The sequence below is a fragment of the Etheostoma spectabile genome, chromosome 12, assembly GCF_008692095.1.
Source record: "Etheostoma spectabile isolate EspeVRDwgs_2016 chromosome 12, UIUC_Espe_1.0, whole genome shotgun sequence".
Lineage (NCBI taxonomy): Eukaryota > Metazoa > Chordata > Actinopteri > Perciformes > Percidae > Etheostoma > Etheostoma spectabile.
The window spans coordinates 5,767,489-5,786,824 of record NC_045744.1 but is presented as its reverse complement, the minus strand read 5'-3'; the positions used below and the strand labels follow the sequence as shown (position 1 = coordinate 5,786,824).

At 41.6% G+C, this 19,336-nt stretch overlaps 1 protein-coding gene across 15 annotated transcripts in view; it reads left to right on the top strand.

Annotated features, from left to right (window-relative positions):
* Window positions 1-19,336, top strand: part of mbnl1 (muscleblind-like splicing regulator 1) — a 45,200-nt gene that overhangs the window by 13,046 nt on the left and 12,818 nt on the right. For 13 of the 15 annotated variants that reach the window (XM_032530967.1, XM_032530970.1, XM_032530965.1 and 10 more), the window contains exon 2: window positions 703-1,662. In XM_032530967.1, coding sequence (XP_032386858.1) covers window positions 1,489-1,662 — 174 coding nt within the window. In that variant the 5' untranslated portion in view covers window positions 703-1,488. Of the gene's footprint in view, window positions 1-91; window positions 234-702; window positions 1,663-2,436; window positions 2,595-19,336 lie in introns of those variants that run through there. The other 2 variants (XM_032530968.1, XM_032530980.1) reach the window with 2 other exon arrangements.

The window sequence follows — 19,336 nt, the reverse complement described above, 5'->3', positions numbered from 1 at the left end:
AGCAGCAGGCAGGTCAGCCTCCTCTTTTTACTCCTCCCCCTGCTCTCACCTGGCGCTCAGCCCAGAATGTTGCTGCCACTCTGCAAACTCATTGGTCCCCACTTTTACACCGCTTCGCAAGAAGGGAAATGACTAACCTCCTGCCCTGCCTTGACTTCCTCTCTGCTTTCACTCTCTTCCCTTTCTTTCACCTCTAAACACATTTGCAATGGCCGGCTTTGCTGTACTCAACTGTAAGTGATACAGGATTTGATCCGATCTTCCTGCGTTGACCTGGGTGGGGTGGGGTGTGGGTGTGGTGTGGTGTGTGGGGTGGGGTGTGTGTTGTGTGTGTGTGTGTGTGTGTGTGTTGTGTGTGTGGTGTGTGTGTGTGTGTGTGTGTGTGTGTGTGTGTGTGTGTGTGGTGTGGTGTGTGTGTGTGGGTGTGTTGTGTGTGTGTGTGTGGGGTTAATGGTGTGGCGTGATGGAGCGTGTTTGCGCACCATGTGTGTTTAGAAGCAAAGCGGGTGAAAGTTGTATTTTTTTGAGCTGACACCCACTGCATTTCTGGCATTTTACATATTTTCATGCCCACAGCTGCATAGCTTAGCAGCAGATAAAAAATGCTGCAGGTCAGAACCTTCTATGAAAGAGAAATTAACCTTAAAATTTTTCTTTGTATCATTAGCCTAATCTTTCTTTCCCTCCTTTCTCTCTCCCCAGAGGAAGTGCCTTCCCTCATGTCTGCTGCAGCTTTGACCTGCTTCTACAGCTGAAGCTCCACCCTCCGCCCCGCCTCGCTCGCTTGCTGCCACAGTAACACGAGTACAAGGACAGCGGCTACACCCACCTCGCAGCCTACGCTCAGACCTGCTCATCCATCACCATCCACTTCTCACAGCCAAGCCCCAGCCTCAGCTCTCCTCACCGGGCGACCCTCCACCAGCCGAACAGCCTTACCACAGCAGCCCAACACACCACCAGGCCCACGCAGCATCGCACCCACCTTGCCTTTGACGTTCGCCTTCAGCCCTCTAAGCCTCCACTCGGTCCTCAGTGTCCTTAACTTTCCTGTAGCAGGCTACACCCAGACTATCACCTCTGTTGCCTGCTTCACTGCACCTAACCAAAGGGCTCTGTGTTTGGCCCGCTCATCTGTTTGCCTCCTTGGCTTGTGAATGTTGTGAGGTCAGCAAGAAACACTGAGAGAGAAAAGTCAGGCAGAGCGCGGCAATTTCATTGCTAGTCGTCTCCTTGATATAAACACTTCTTCTGTGGTGGGTTGATCCAAAAGATTAGCCAATCACATTTGCCCTGCAACATTTTGTGTTGGAAAAGTAGCCCTCTCAATCGATAGGAACTTTTATTTTGAATGTTTCATTTCAACATCACATACACATATCACAGACTTTAACAACAAATACACACACACAAAAAAACTGAATTGAAGCACGAGGGGTACTTTATTCACGCCTGAACAGATTACAGCTCGGAATAACTTTTGCCGCCATGGCGATGAACATGGCACACATGCGTGACACAAAGTGGCTGACACTTGAGGTATGCAGGGAGTTCCAGAGGGGCACATGCTCACGCTCGGACCAGGAGTGCAAGTTCGCTCATCCGGCAAAGAGCTGTCAGGTGGACAACGGACGGGTCATTGCTTGCTTCGACTCACTCAAGGTAAGAAAGGAGAAGTGGTGAAAAGGAAGTCTAAAGGTCAGATCTCAGACAGACAGACACATTGGCCACAGAAAAGAGATTGAGCATGCTCAGTCTGACATACAGTTTGAGTAAATATGGGGGGGTTATAAACTGGAAATAGCAGTCTACATCTCAAGTGCACCATCTGGCCATGCCATGTGCTCTCCTTGGTCCCACCTATTTCTGGTCAGGTGACTGGAACATGTGATCAAGGGTAGAGAGAGGAGGGAAGGGGGAGGGGCAGCTTTTACATTCAGGAAGCAGAAGTCAGGCATTTGTAACACTGCACTGTGGATTCTCTAGCAAGAAGAGTTTTTGCTGGTTGTTCAGCAGTCACTTATGAGTTGGTCCCATTCTCAGTCGGACCAATTACACTGCACATACACACTGTTGCATGAATTTACTAAACCAGCACTGTCCGTCTGAAAGTGAAAAACATGGCTGTGTGTCAGTGTTTGAACAGGAAAACCCAGATGAATAGGCTGTCACATGTACATACTCATATGGATGTCCTAAGAATAACATGTTTCAACAGCTAGAGTGAGGCGATAGCGTCATCATGTAGATTTTGCTCAGTCAAACCACTTCCTGTGCAGAGACCTAGGGGTGGGGGTGGGTGTGTGTGTGTGTGTGTGTGTGTGTGTGTGTGTGTGGGTCTGTGTGTCTGTGTGTCTGTGTGTCTGTGTCTGTGTGTGTGTCTGTGAGAAAGTGAAAGAGCGAAGTAAGAGGCAGATTTGGGACACATTTTCCATTTTTAGGCAGCAGCAGGAAAGGAGAAAAGCAAACACCTTTTTTTCTTTCTTTCTTTCTCTCTCTCTTTCACAATCTGTCTTTTTATCGGAGCACAAGATCTCTAGAGATGGGCGGACCTCAACCCAAAGTTTCCAGCATTGACACACACTCCCACACAGGTTTGGCTATGTGTGTTTTTCACTTCTGTTTGTATTTTGCCCCTGCAGCCATTGGTGACTCGTGGTCATTGGCAGTGTGTGAACCGGGCAGGGTTAGGATGAGGACAGTGTGTGTGAGTCGACTCAGAGAACAGTGTTTATTTCCAGATGTGGACAGAGGAGCATTGTCAAGCCCAGGCTGAACTCTCCCCAAGTTTCCTCACAATGTGCTAACGCCTGTGCGTGCGTGCATGTGTGATTGTCAAAATTACAAGCCACATTAAGTCATCGTTTTTTTACATCTTGAGTCTTATTTCATAGTTTTGGCCGTCATTCCTGTCTGTGGAGATTGCCACCATAGTACTCCCTATCTAGTGAGATATTTCAAGAAACAAGCAATTTTGCCAAACATATTAGTTAGAGAACACTAAGACTGCAAAACTGTGACAGTTGTAACCATCCATCACAGTTTATAGACCCACTTGCTGGTTCAACTTTGATGTATTATACTTACCACAATTTTCTGAGACAACGGTTGATTATGGCCAACATTTCTGATTTGCTCAGAAGTAGAAAATCTGGCTGAACTGGTGGCTTGTTTACAACCTGTGATCTGACCTGAGAGCTTGAAAGCTCATTCATTTCCCAGTCCAACATCATTAAAGGGATGTTGCTGTGTTCCCAGATGTCAAAAGTGAAATTAAAAGTTATAATAACCAGTGGAACTGGTGGCCTGAATTACAAAATCAAGTCCCAAGAAGTAAGACACTGAAACGCAAATGTTCTTCTGACTATCTGGATGTCGGTGACCCCTCAGTGCAATACAGTGACCACTGCTAGACATTCATTGACAACACAGTGGAGCTTTTATCTACCGGCGAAAGGATCTTGATACATGAACGTATGTTTAAATTGTCATTTACACTGAGCTTAAGGACAGCCACTGGAAACGAGTAGCTAGGCTATTTGAGGGCACCAAGGGGCCTATTTTAGTAGTTTGGACTAATTTTCCACTAGGAGTTGTGTATTAATGGGGATAGGGGATTCTTTTTTTAACCGTGTGCCCCATTTTTTCCACTGGTAATGAAAAACAGAGCAGCTCTCTATAACCCACAGTGGAAACAGCGGGAGAAAGCATAAGAGAGAGAGAGCAAAAAAAGACGGAGGAAAACAGATGCAAAGGCTATTAGTTGTTGGACGTATAAGCATGAACGAGAAGATAAGACCTAAAATACAAACTTATAGGCACGGACAAATTCACCACATACCACAGGTTTTCCTCTTACGCAGACCCACAAACCCACAGCCTGAAAAAGTGCATGGCCTACTCTACTTTTACACAGGTTCAGTGGTTGAAATAGGACAAATTCTCAATTAAGTTTTGTTACATGAAGCCACATTGCTCCCCATTGCTAGTCTTGCACCCCCTACACACACACACACACACACGCGCACACACACACACTGTGCACCCTCACATGTACACACACACTTTCTACCCATGAGAGAGGATCGGCCTTCTTCTTGAGAAGTCTATAATTAGAATGGGTCTCACATGATCACCAGTGCATAGCTGAGCAGGTCACACCCAAACCCAGTCATTTCCCCAACAGTCTCTCTCTCTCTCTCTGGCCTCCTTTTTACATGGTGCACAAGCACACATGCATGTACATACAAAAATCACCCACAAAAAATATGTCATGCACTAAACCACACTTGTAGAGTGAGGGAATTAGAGCAGGGTGTGTGTGTATCGTATAGACAATAGCAAAAAAGAGTAAGAACTTTGTTTCATGGAAGATTTCATGGAGAAATACAAGAATAGATAGGATGATACTACACCAAGGAAGATTAATCAATTGAAATACAAAAGGTTTTCATGGAGTGTCATGCATATGTTGTGACTGTACCAGCACTACATGACTAAGTGTTGGTGTTCACTGGCACTTAGACTAGACTATAAGCGCAGCCCTTTGCGTCTGCCTGTGATCATACGCGCTCCGGTGCAACACGGCGGGCACACGAGCTCAGCTATGTCGAAGCAGGGTAAATATTTGGAGAAGGATTGTGGCTGCCAGAACTTAACTTAACTTAACTTAACTTGTTAGCTTTGTAACATTTGTCTATTAATGGTTAACTTTTAAGCAGATGCTGATTATAAATTTGTATAACGATTCCTATTTACAACTAAATAAACGCACACAGAATAACCGATGAGACAGGCGGAAAAGTGTGGTGCAGCATTATGCTCCTTTCTGCTACACCATATCTGACAAAACTACAAGAAGAATGTTGAGGAAGTAGCCTACTTTGAACCTCAGTGGTTGTAATTACTTGAGTTCTCTTCTTGCCTCACTGAAGTATTCCTAATCAGATTGGGGTATGATAGTCAGCTCAGGTTGCAGAGGGAGATAAGGCAAGCGAGATAATGCCTGTTTATACTAGAATGAGTCTGAAGTAATATGGGTTACTCTCTACAGTGAATGAACTATAACATTGGAGCTCCACCACACAGAGGTAAACTGCCAGTTTTTTTAAGGGCTGTACCATCCCACTTTAATTTGATGCAAGCCTATTCTAGTCCGCCGTTGCTTGCTTTCATTCTCCTCCCATGTTGGCAGCTCCTTCTACTTGATTTCCCGCTCAGTCTGTTTTTTGCCTTGTTTACTTCAGGCCACGCCCATCCCTGGACAGGGTAGCTCACATAACACCCTGGTAGACACACACAGTCCCACACACACACACACACACACACACACACACACACACACACACACATATATAGAAACCTATGTAGCAAGAGCTTATGGGCTGATGTGACATCAACAAGCAACCTTTTGTGAACCCAACAGCAGCAGAAGGTTCTTGTTTACCCCGACACTGCTATCCATGCCATAAAAAAAAGGTGTGGCAACTGTCCACCATGGAGGACAGTTTGAACACACACACAGAGACACACAGCATATACCTTGTACTTTGTCTACCTGCCAGCCTGACACACCCACTGTCATTATGTCTGTGTCCTGAGAAAAGAGGCCAAGTGTGTGTGCGTGTTGCATCTGTATTAGTAGTGCTGTTGCAGCGGGTTTCTATGTGTTACCACATTGTTCTGAGCCAAGATTACATTCCTACAGAGCAGAGGGCGGGTAAATACCTCTTATTTATCTCTCTCTGCCTCTCTCTCCTACTGTCTGTATCTCTATCTGTCTTTTCTCTCATTTTGCTGACCATTTTTTGACAGCATGTTTATAGTCATTGGTTAAATGGAACAGTCAGGTTAAACACACGCACGCACACACACACAACACACACACACACACACACACACACACACACACACACGCACATGCACTGAGGTAGTTGGCCAGACAGACATGTGGGGTAAATATTAGCCACGTTGCTAGTCGACAGTGTTTTTTATGATTTCAAACAAATTATACAGCCAATCTCTGGGCAGTAAAATCAACACTGTGTGTGTGTGTGTGTGTGTGGGGAGGGGGGGGGGTGTTATAAGCAGATGGTTATAAGGCTAATGTGTAATTGACACTGCTGTCACACACTGCATTAAAAGACACACTGCACATGTGTAGACAACAGTTGTAATTCATGTGGCCAGTAATGAAAGAATAAAAACCCAAAACACATTGTAGTTAAAGTGTCTCATTTAGCTCAGTATAGTTTTATTTTATATATATATAGACTGTCTACAATATTTGACATAAACAGATAAAATGTTCTCTTTGGATGTTGTCTAAAAAGATTCGGACACAATCCAAATGTGCTGTTTATCTGCACAACAGCCACAGATATGCGTGGAATCCAAAGCCACTCATAGCCGTGTGATCCTCACATTTCTTGCTTCACTGGCTTCTCGCCAAAAGTTTCAAGCCCAAAGAAAAGGAAATAAGACACCTGTGCGCTGTGTCAGTCACTGACCAAGACAAATGTGCTTCAATATTAAGGTATAGTAGCACTGTGCTAATCTCAAGTTAGGGTGCTGCCAGGAAGCTATAGTTCAGGCACTGGTTCTTGGATCCGTATGGGTTCCTCTCCTGTGCAGTCTGCACATGGGATCTCCCTACTAATTAGATTTTTAATGGGATATCTGTGGGTGCATCCACAATGAAAATGTCTCTCCAATTAACAAGGCCAGGATTCAGTCATCCATAACATACAGCTTTTACTACAAGAGAGCTATTCCTATTGCAGTGTCGTCTGTTTGGCTGTGCTCGGTCTTCTCTGATCACAACAAGCAGGTTTCACTAGATAAGAGCGGAGTCACATTGCAGGGCCTTTTATTTTAGTAAGTGGGATCACTTTCATGTCTCTTTCTCCATGTGTTGAGGGGTTTAGTCTTACGTCTATCTCACTGTCATGCTAGAGAGATTTGTGTTTAAACCAGTCTAATCCAGGCGCACACACACACATACACTGAGACATTCTTTGGTCTGCTCATTCCATGGTGTGTGCATCCTTGTCAGATCAGTTTGGCTGTGCGTCTTCTCTGTGAGCTTATGTGACGGAAGATCAGTGACAACAGCCTGTCTTTTCTTCTCAGTGTCAGCCGTCCCTATCCCTCCATCACACTGGGCCCCTTTATAACACCACTGATACAATGATTACTTATCTAGCCTCCCTCTCTCTGTCTCTGTCTCTCTAACACACAGACATACCATACAACCTCACATAGCTTGAGAGTTTGTTTGCTTCACCAAGTGTGTGTGTGCGCACCAATAAATCAATATTGACAATTTAAAGCCAAGATTGAAGCGTTATTATTCCAGTTATGCTGGTATTAGTAGATTTATGTTCATGTGTTTTTTTTTGGTTAAAATGTATAGATTTACCACAAACTACATCAGAGCAAACATTTAGATTTATTTGAACTCATACACTATAAAGGTAAAGCTTTTTTTTATATTCACACATACTGTAGAAAGGAATCAGCCCTCATCATGCTTTATTTTTATGAAAGCTTCATACAAACCAGTTTTGCATAGGCTTAGGTAGCAACTATTCAATGCTTGTGACATGAACTTCAAGATAGACGTCATCCTTCAGACATTAGCATGATTAACATTTCTATCATCGTCACTTTTAACCTCAAGAACCTTAATTTAATACATCAGACTAAATTGAGAAATAAATGTGTATAAAATGATGCAATGCATGTATGAAGTTTAATATTATGTAAATGCATCCGCTTACATCTAGAATACATGTATTTTCATTTGGAGACATGACGCTGCCATGAGTCTTGGATTTAAATATTTGACTCTGTAAAAACATAGTTTCAATAAAAACTGGAACAAGCCTCCACAGAATATATGTAATATTGTCACACAATAATTATGAAAACGCTCGTTGAGCAGCTACGTAATACAACACAAGAGTAAATGGTGTGTCACAGCTATACAAACTCACATTTTTTAACAGAAAACAGTCATGTTCGTGGTATGTGGCCAACCACACTGACAAACACTTCACTTTTCCCCGGATTACATAGATGCATTATTTTCCTGTGAATCCCTCGTGTTTAGGGAGGCGATCTCAATTCAGCACAAGATTGGCAGACTCCGCCACTACTAAATTAAGAGATTGTTACTGATTGTGAATACATTTAAATACCATGCAAAAATTATTTCAAGTATAAATACTTTCAAAAATGGGGTTGATTTCAAGGTAATCTAAGGGACCTTAAAGTTACTTAAGGGGAAAAGGAAAACTGAATGATAAGGGGTGAAATTATTTTAATCTTAATATACCTTCAGCCTTATAACGGATCTGGCTTTTCCTAATTATCCCTATCCATCTCCGTCTACAACTTCCGGTTTCTTGTTGGCTTTTTCAGTCTGTCAGTTCGGCTATTATCTTCCCATTAGACACAGGAGAGAGGAGGAGAGGAGCTTGAGGGCACAGCCAGTCACTTAGACTCAACTCTCTCAACGCCTTTTCACGCTGTTCCTCCCCCGCGCCAGCTGTTAGGTATATCATTCAACTTTACCCTTTCCCTTATCTCTATGTTGATGCCAAAACATGAAAGAGAATCTACAAGGTGAGACGCCCGCTGGTGGTGCAAGGCACAAGAATGTGAGACAACGAGAATAGCTGTCCATCTGTTTTTCACTCGCTCAATTGCTCTCTCTGTGTCAATCTTGTTTTGTTTTTTTAAGTGCATTCCTTGTCAAAATCGCAGTGTCTGGGCCTGTCAAACCTATGGCATTGGTCTTAATTCCTTTTTCCCTGATTCCAACCCTAACTTTTGGGAAAAAAAGGAAAATCCAGCACTCTGCTGTAGCTGCAGCATCACCATTTATTAAAGAAAACTAACGTTGCGGTCCCTCTGGACCTTCATCAAGCTTGTTTTCAACACACACAACCGGGTTGTAAATACATTCTGATCCTCCCATTCTGGTTCCCCAGGTGCCAGACAATGGACAGTCATTTATCAATGGGAGTGTCTGTCAATAAACACCTGTCATTTGTGCAACATTTCACATTCATACTGTACAAGTAATACATATCTTAATTTAATTGCAATACTACACTTAGCAATTCCTCATCCATTTCAGGAATACATAGTGTCTCCACAATTTCAACATGTTGCCCCTTAACCTTAAAAAATATTTATATTCACAGTGTTTCTTATATGAGTTTGTGTATATATATATATATACACACATTCTGTATTCATTGCAATAATACATATCCATTTCATATCAACATACTCAAATTCATAACAGTTTCAATAATACATATTCAGATTCATATCCATTATTATTATCCAACCCTAACTCTAAAATTGCAAAACATACCCATTTTGTAAAAACATTATTATGTGACACTCTGAGAATTGAAACAAGTCAGCAGTAAACCCATCACCCACTTTCTCACAAATGTTGTCATATCTCCATTTTGGCTTGTCATGATCCATCATGTGTCCTTGTTTTTTGACCTGAAACAGTGGCACCACCTTAGGTCCAATTAGTGTAAGTCTTGATTAGTTTTGTGTCACACACACAGACTGCACAGTGCACCGCATCCTCTACATTGTCCATTACTCATACTGTTGCCAGATACATAATATATAGCTTTATATAGTAGTAATAGTAGCATTTAGCACTACTTGCATTTACACACTGCCAATTCATACAAATGGACTTCTGGACTTTGGGCTGATTTGTTGAATAGATGCCATTGGTTGCTGTAGCTACTCTCATTTCAGCTATATGGGATTTAGACTATACATGGAAAACTGTAAGTAGAGTTAATTAGTGATTTATAAACTTGTAGTAACCCTAATAGAATAGAAAGAAGAAAACAAGAATAATTCCTTGTGATATTAGTAAAGGACAACACGTCTACAGCATTTGTGATACAAGTCAAGTAGCCCCGGAAATTAATTGAATTTTTTCCCCCTCGCCTCTCAGAGGAGAAACAATTTGAAGAGTTAATGTGATACAAAAATCCTTTCTTAAAATGCAATTAGAGAGATAGAGAGAGAGCGTCCCGCTTTTGCTATTGCGAAATTCAAAGGCGATAATCGCACGCAGAAACAGGATTAGGCGAGTGACAGTGGGATTAGAGCTGTGGATAGGATTACAGTCTGTGAGATCAGATTAGCACAATACATGCCAGCTTGAATCTGTTAGTGCTGCAAAACTAAATTAATCTTTGCCGGTGGTTATTACTTGGCCATTGATAGAAGAGCCTTTTTACGCGTGTTTCCACAACCCAGGTGTCACAAACAGGTGTCCAGGAAATCAGAGATGGGAAGTAACGGAGTACAAATACTTCGTTACTGTACTCAAGTAGATTTTTCTGATATTTTACTTTACTTACTACTTATTTTTGTGGCGACTTTTTACTTCTACTCCTTACATTTTAACACAAATATCGGTACTTTTACTCCTTACATTTTACAAATTGGCTCGTTACTTTAGTTTTGTACAAGTGGTCGTCTTATCGGAGAATAGCGCGGACCGCGCCACACACCGCGAGCGGGTGCGCGCGCCACACGGAGAAAAAGTGAGAGAAAGAAAAAAAGAGCAAGCTGTCCGGAGGATAACCAGCTGAGATTGTGTGTGTGAGTCTTTGAGAACTGTAAGTTGTATAACTCATGTTGTCAGTTCACTTAAGCTGTTACTGGTCTATAGTTCTTGCACATTTAAAGTAAGTTAGCTAGTGGGTTTGGTGTGTTCTTCACCTGTTAGCTCGTGGTTTTGGTGTGGTCTTCACATGTTAGCTGGGTTACACGTTGGTCTTCATGAAGCATCAACACTTTCACCAGCTCTATTCGCATGAGTTTTTTTTTTTTTTTACCAAACTTCAGATTCTGTAATTCAATTGACAAGTGGATGGAACCTTAGCTAGAGAGAAGTTGTCTCCGTCTGTTTTAACAGATACACCTGGGCCAAGTGGACACCAGAATCAGCTTTCCAGTCCTAATCTAGTCCTAACTTTCACATCATTTTACTGGAGTTTTGTTATTATTGTTTATGTCATCATACCTATTCATTAAATGGTGGTAAATCTATTACGTTGCATTTGACCACGCTAAAACAACTAAACAGATTTGCATTCATTCACAGTAAACATTGGGCTTGATGGGGCTAAGTTGCACTGGGAGTATGGATGCGCTAACGTTGCACATATATAGGATGGCGCTAACGTTGCACAAGTGATGGATGGGTAAGTTAGACATTAGATGGATGGCGCAAAAGTTTGCACATATATATGGATGGGACATTTGAAAAAGAAGAAAAAGGGCAAACCAGCAATACATTCCCCTCATCCCGCCCCTTTTTGAAAAAATTAAACAGTAGGGTCAAGAAAGACTCCGGCCAATGTGCTGGGGGAAATTCCTCATATGTCAGTTTGTTTATTCAATTTTTAAACCCCTTTTTTTCTTTCCAAAGCCATATTGAGCACACGCCCTACATTTTGATCATTTAAGTTAGGGGGGGATTAAAAAAAAGAACTGGTCTGTAAATTTTTACAGTAACAACGAATTCATCTTGCTAATGATCGAACTTATTTCCCGGGGTCCCAGTTCTGTCAAATAATAATCATTGTTATGTTTTAGGGCCCATTGGCAGACATCCATTTAAAATGTAGCCTTTCCCTTAAGACGTACCCCCCTTCCATGAAGTTCCTCAGCGTCCTCTAGTAAAAATTTGGTGCTCCCGGGAGCTTTGCAAAAAATATTGTTTTCTTTAAGGTCTTTTTTTTTTTAAATTTTTTTAAATTTTTCCAAAACCTGTCTTTTTTACTTTTTCTTGATAAAAAAGGTTTTAAACATCTTTTTGACTTTTCCAGAGTATTTTTTTAAAACAAGACTGTACTTTCTTAAATAAAGGAAAGTGAGTATTTTCCTCTTGCGGAAATGACCCCGGCAATTTTGGTGGTAGTGGTTGTGGGTGAAAAGGGGGAAAAAAAAAAAGGGGGTAAAAAAAAAACATATAAAAAAAGAAAAAAGGGGCAGTGGACTGCCCTTTAAAAATTACTTTCGCTTGTGAAGTTTTTTCAAGCTCGTAAAGCTGCCACTCTGAAAAGGAAAAACAGGGCATTTAGCACTACTTGCATTTACACACTGCCAATTCATACAAATGGACTTCTGGACTTTGGGCTGATTTGTTGAATAGATGCCATTGGTTGCTGTAGCTACTCTCATTTCAGCTATATGGGATTTAGACTATACATGGAAAACTGTAAGTAGAGTTAATTTATGTGATTTATAAACTTGTAGTAACCCTAATAGAATAGAAAAGAATAAACAAGAATAATTCCTTGTGATACTTAGTAAAGGACAACACGTCTACAGCATTTGTGATACAAGTCAAGTAGCCCCGAAATTAATTGAATTTTTTCCCCCCGCCTCTCAAGAGAGAAACAATTTGAAGAGTTAATGTGATACAAAAATCCTTTCTTAAAATGCAATTAGAGAGATAGAGAGAGAGCGTCCCGCTTTTGCTATTGCGAAATTCAAAGGCGATAATGGCACCGCATGAAAACAGGATTAGGCGAGTTGACAGTGGGATTCGAGCTGTGGATAGGATTACAGTCTGTGGATCAGATTAGCACAATACATGCCAGCTTGAATCTGTTAGTGCTGCAAACTAAATTAATCATTTGCCCGGTGGTTATTACTTGGCCATTGATAGAAGAGCCTTTTTACGGTTGTTTCACAACCACAGGTGTCACAAACAGGTGTCAGGAAATGAGCCCTGTGCAGATTATGGTGGTAGTGGTGTGGGCTAGAAAGGGAGAACAGAAAAAGGGGATAAAAAAAAGGCATATAAAAGAGAAAAAGGAGCAGTGGACTGCCTCTAAACTTACTTTCAGCTTGTGAAGTTTTTTTCAATGCATCGTAAAGCTGCCACTCTGAAGAGGAAGAAGCAGGGATGTAGTCTGCATAAAAAACAATAAGGAAAGACATACATTAGCCTTTTCTTATCTTGGTAAGGTTTCCTTTGTTACTTCTGCCTTATATGATCACTTTTCCTTCTGTTCCCTTTTTTCTTATGTCTGTTTATGTAATTCTTACTGTAGTTGTATCCACACATTAAAGCATAACAGCTCCTTAATAAATTAAATAAAACCCATGAACATAAATCCATCTATATGGTGGGGAATCATAAAAGTGCATTTGCTATTAATGTAGATGCTCTGCTACGGCACTAGAAGCAAAGTCTAACCATTGGTTTCGCATGTCACCAGATTACTCATCTTTAAAGTTTTGAAAGGCTGGCTGATTAAGATACATGGCCGACTTTGATTCTGAGCCTGTGAGGCCCACAGGCAGTGAGAAAAGAGCACACCTCCGTCATTTCACAAACAATAGCGTTGTTATTGACGCCTCGCTGCTGCCTGGACCTTGTGATTTCTGCGCAATGACTCTTCTTTCTGTCTCCCACTGGGAAGCGGAGCACCGAGATGACTTAATGAACGTGCCCAGGCCGCATCACGTACTTACACTGCGAGTACTGGATGGCTTTCATAAAGTGCTGCTGCTCAAATCGATACCTGCGAGATTGCTCTGTTATTACTGATAATGAAAAGTACCAAACTAACCTTGTTAGCCTTTACAGGAGAAGAAAGCAGCACAGCATTGAACAGGGACTGTAAAGAACAAACTGGCGAAAATAAAGTCACATGAAAGTGTGTTTGTGTGAAAAGAGATTTTGGGGGGGGGGGGGAGAGTCAGGAGAAAAACAGAGAGGTCTAAGTTTGGATTCAGGGCTCCTGTGTACGTGACATCTGACCTGAGGCATTTCTGAGAACCAACACTCTCTCAAGTGTGAATAACTTTGTGTGTGCGTGTGCGTGTGCGCGTGTGCGTGTGTGTGTGTGCGTGTGTGTGTCTATAAATAGTGAGATTTGTGTAGCTGCCACTGTGTCTAATCCATATATGTGTTTATGTTTGAGGCATCAACTAAGACTGCTGTTATCTTAATTTTGCACAGTATTACTTTAAATGATTACCTAAAACTTTATAAATCCACCCAAATTTTCTGACCACACAAACATGTTGCTATCTAGCTTACCTCATCACTCTCTGTGTGGTCTGTGTTGTAGCCTGTAATCCTTTTCTCATCGTTGTTGTTTTGTGAGGGTGGTAATGCATCACCGGGGGCATACTGCAACTATTATCATAGATTAACACTCCCTCCCTCCTCTGTATCCCAATAAGCTCCAGCGTGGATCGCAGTGTACACTGAATCCCAACGGGGAGATATAGACACAATCACAAGGGTATGAGTGTGCGTTCATGGTCTGATATAGAAATGCAAGCCACAGGGAGAAACATCCCTGCATCAAGTATCTTTGCATAGATCTCTAATGTCCTCCTTGCCCTCCTTATAAACTCTACTGCTAATTTAATGCCAAATTAAGTGGCTAAAACCAAAAAGAAAATCAATTGTACTTTACTGTAAAAGGGTATTATTGATTGTGAATTTCTCATTACTTTTGGTGGCTCAATACTTGCAAATATAACAACAATAAGACCACACAAGCACATCTGAATATTCTTGGTCTGCTCTGTTTCCAGTCATTTGCACAATCCCTTCACCGACTATCAGGAATGTCCAGTTTGAGAGATGATCTGCTAGTATTTTCCGAATTTTGACTGAGTTGATATATTTTATATTTTGAAGCAATATTTGAGCACACAGTAGACAAAAAGACCCACCACCGGGCCTGGCCCTTGAAGTCTCTGCTGCTTTTCCAGCAAAACAAAGCTTTATTCACAGTGTGTGTGAGGAGAAAGGGCTTTCATCTCTGCGTATGTTTGGACAGAAGTCACTGGAATGAAGGGCAGAGAACAGTGTGGCTTCACACCAGAACCCAACACAACTGAATCTCACACCACAACACTGGAACATCAAAGAAACATAAGAATACATAATGTATATACGTATATGCATTGATGTTGAAGCTGTTAATTAGTGTTTAATTCCTTAGAATATTAGTAAATGTTCTTGCCACTGTTTAAAGCCCATATTATTATGTAGATTGATAGTCTGTTGCAATGGTTCTTAAACGGGTCCTAAGATAGATCTGAGGTTTCATGAGACGTTCAAAGGGAAAGGCAAGCAAGATATCATATTTCTGCTGTAGAGAATTGTTTTACTTCTCATTTTTATTTAGTTTTTTATAAATTATGAGACAGTTTTACCACCTCAGGCCTCTATAAATTATTCAAATAAAACATGCTCATATTTCTTCTTCGGTTTGGTTTTAACCTTGAGGACAGTCAACACACCAGACAACTTAAGGGGTCTGGACGGTTCATAACGTAGCAGCAGATTAGACATGTAGTGTGGCCCTAAACCCTTCAGCGCATTATTAACCATCAGTAGTGAGGGTTGTGAACCACTGGTGTATTGGATATATTTTTACTCTAACACTTAAGCTAAAGCCAATGTTTCTTCATGTTGCTACTGTTTCACTCAATTTTTCTCACACACACACACACACACACACACACACACACACACACACACACACACGCACACACACACAAACACACAGGCGCATTTATACATCTTGCCACATGCTTCACTTCTTCTCCAAAGAATTGGGATGGAGCCACACCCAGCATTCTTTACACATTGGTTCATTGTTTGTTTAAATCCCACACAGTCACAAAAGCAGGGTGTGTATCTATGGGTGAGAGGCAGAGTTAGAAGAGAGAGCGATGAGGGTGGGACATGTTATTCCAATTCATCATCAATCAGACTGCACGGTAGCCAGTGGGATTATTGTTCCATGTTTGGCTTGGAGTTTGGCAAGCCTGATCTCACCAGGAGAAACACAGACCCCCCCACTACTAATACAAAACACAGTCTGGACTGAACCTAAAGAAGGCACGGGAAGTCCAGTTGGTCGTAAATTCAGTTGTTATTATTGTTTTTATATTAAGTTATTGTTTGCGATGCACAAGTCATCATTATATAATGTAATGGTGACAAGCAAATGCAAAGTATTTTACAAAATGAGATCTCAATAAATTGGATATTTGCCTATTTATTCTGTAATGTAACCTGCAATCTGTATTGTACTGTACATTAGTTTAAACCAGTTATCAATTTCATCTAGTAGTAGTCATTTTGCAATTCTAATTTATTAGTATTATATATCTTTAGGTTTTGTCATTTTGAAATTGTGGCCCTTGATAAAACAATATGAGGGCTTTTCGAAGTGTATTCTCAGGGTTAGCCAGAGCCCAGAGCTATACGATTCACACTCCACTCTTGCTAGCCTGGCTTAAGTGTCAGTTGAAGCACATACCTAATGTTAACATTCTGCAACTTTTTCTGTTAACAGCAAGCAGCAATAAAAATTCCAAAAGCCTTTTTTTTAACACTGGCAACGGTTAGCCCCAGGTTTAGCATTTCTTTTAGGAGTTAACACTACAGTCTCGGGGCTAACCTTGCCTCAGAGCAGGGCCAACAAGCCTAGGATAAAGTTGGGGTTAGCCCATTTGGAATGTGTCAGGAGTGTGCCAGTGTGAATGCTTTCTTAGCTTTAGACTAACAGCTCCCTTAGCCTGGTGCAGTGTGACAGGGGCTATGATATCGTCATAATGTGCAGCTGTTTAACTGATAGCCTGAAGTGGAAAAAGCATTCCTGAAACACATTTTGGATGATGAAGACACATATGTAACTAGTCTGTGCTCATCAACCTAAAGTGACACTGGGAAATCAACTAATGATGGGGATAAATCGCTCTGAAGTGGCTCGCTTCATTGTTTTCATAATTTCTGATCCCATTCTCATCAGGTATTTTCTCACTGGGCCATGAAAATGTGATTTGAAACCTATGGGTCTCCAGAACACATCCAATTTTCTTTTACTTGCATAAGTACCTTTAAATTGTGTTGGTGTAATGAGATAATATAATTCTCTGGTCGATTCTCGAGCGATTTGAAACGTTGAAAATGATATCTTTAACATTCATTGGCAGTGAGAATCAGCTTTTCAATGGTGGTTGTATTTGCAGCACAGACCCACAAAAAGGCCAGGACACAGGACAGAGAGGTGTGGTGATTGGATGTCCTCTACTCTTGGAATAGTTGTGGCTTCAGGGTCTGTTGTAGCTAGTATTTTCTTTCCTGTATCTGCCAGTGATCAGGAAGATTCCAGGAATAACTGTGTTGTTAGAGCAGTGGGTCCGGCTGCTCTGTTGCCGTGGACACCGTCTCTTGCTGCTCCTCAAGGCTGCTGATGTCATGATAACAGCCACAAACATGATGTGGGAGTGGTGGGGTATTTCTTTTCTCTCTCTCTCTCTCTCTCTCTCTCTCTCTCTCTCTCTCTCTCTCTCCTCTCCCTCTCCTCCCTGCATATGATGACCCACACTAATCACTTCTTCTGCAAGTTCTAAAATTACCCTGACGCAGCCCGGCTACTTCCACAGCCTGACGTTTCCTCTTTTGGGACCTACTTTTTTTTTTTTTTTATATATGGCTGCCTGTGTTGGTTGACGGCATTTCTCTTTGCGTGATTCGGCAGGATGGCAAATGTTAGCCCAAGTCAAAGCCACATGTTTCTTTCTGAAACATTACGGCACCACCTTAACCCACGCATAAACCACTGCAGGTGTGAATCCTGCGCTCAACAGACAGGGTTATATGGGGTGAACGCAACATGATCCTTCATGCCTTTGCAACTCCCTCAGCACACACATGCCAACTCACGTAACACACACTATCTCTCCACACACTCTCACTCCCTCGCCTTGCTGCATGCCATTGTCACTTTCTGGACAAGTGCTATTAGAACCTGCTTTCATCTCCTCTTGTTTCGCACATGCAAAACACACTTGCTCCCTTTCCACACAAAAGCACAGACACACACACATTCACACACCTCTGAGTGTTGACAATGTCATAATTATTCTGAATGCCAGCTCAACCTTTGCGTACATAACCTGGACAGGAAACCTTCACCTCGGCTTGGAAAGTTATCCCTTTGTTGAAATTTCCTTTAATTAATCAATCAATCAAGCAATCAATAGACATTCCCCTAAATTGCCTTTGGAAATTAATAAAAAGCTATATAAACACTTTTATCACAGTATACAAAAACTGTGACGTATTCCTTTTTTGCTTGTATCTTTGATGCACTGACCTATGATGCACAATGCAAATTGTGAAAGGTTATGAAATCCATCATAAATGCCGTTTTTATGGCTCTGTGTGTTTGTGTGTGCTATAATCTTTACGTCAAAAGGAACATATCTCATGCTTCACTTTTTCATCTACAGTATTTAAGCCAATCTTAACTCATTTTAAAAGTAAGACTTGAACATCATTATACAATTCTTTACATTAGTTAGCACTTCACTCAAGATTTTTATTACATGGACCATGATCCATGTGCTCCTTTCTGTTACTGAGGCAGGAACAAATATAACAGGGACACAGAATAGGAAAGGAAACTCTATGCATTCTGTATTGATGCAACACAATCTTTAACAAATCCCTTTAAAAGGAGATGCTGATGCAGTGAGAACTTGAGATAACTGTGAGATAAAGCATAAACAAACATCTTAAAGAGGCCCCCCTGCTATTTAAGAGTCCCCCTCTCTGCTCCTTATCCCCCACCCCTTTCCCTCGCACCTGTCCGGTGCTCCAGTGTCAACTAAAAGGAATGAGTTGAGAGAAAGAGGAATGAAGTCATGACGGGGTATAAAGATGAATCCCAGTGGGGACAGCTCTGTCAGCGACCCAAAGCACAGGCTGCCACAGTCAGCTCAGCTGTGCCGCAGGACTGAAAGTAAATACACAGCTTTCTTAAACTTTGGACGGGTTTGTGCGTGCGTTTGTCTCATGTGTGTGTGACGTAAATCTGCCACCTGTTATCCGAACATGACCCCGACGTGCATGCATTGATGTGTATGCATTCTTCCTTGCATGACAATCTGCCTGTGGGTCAGACTTTTTCTTAGAGTCCTCCCTAGACTGAAGGTATAATTGGATACTCACAGCAGGCAGCAAAAAGGCATCCCTGTCTGAGATAATTATTTGAATTTGATATGTGACCCCCGGACGACTGCTGATACAATATACACAGATCATATGAGTGGACAGTATTTATAGCATTAGTTAGACATGTAGCTAAGATGGACTTCTGTAGAGCAGCACCACAGTGTCCGTCATTACCTCCCGGTGCTAACACACACACACACACACACACACACAAACATCCCTGCTGGGACTGACAGAAATAGCAAGCCGTTAACAATTAGTGCTGAA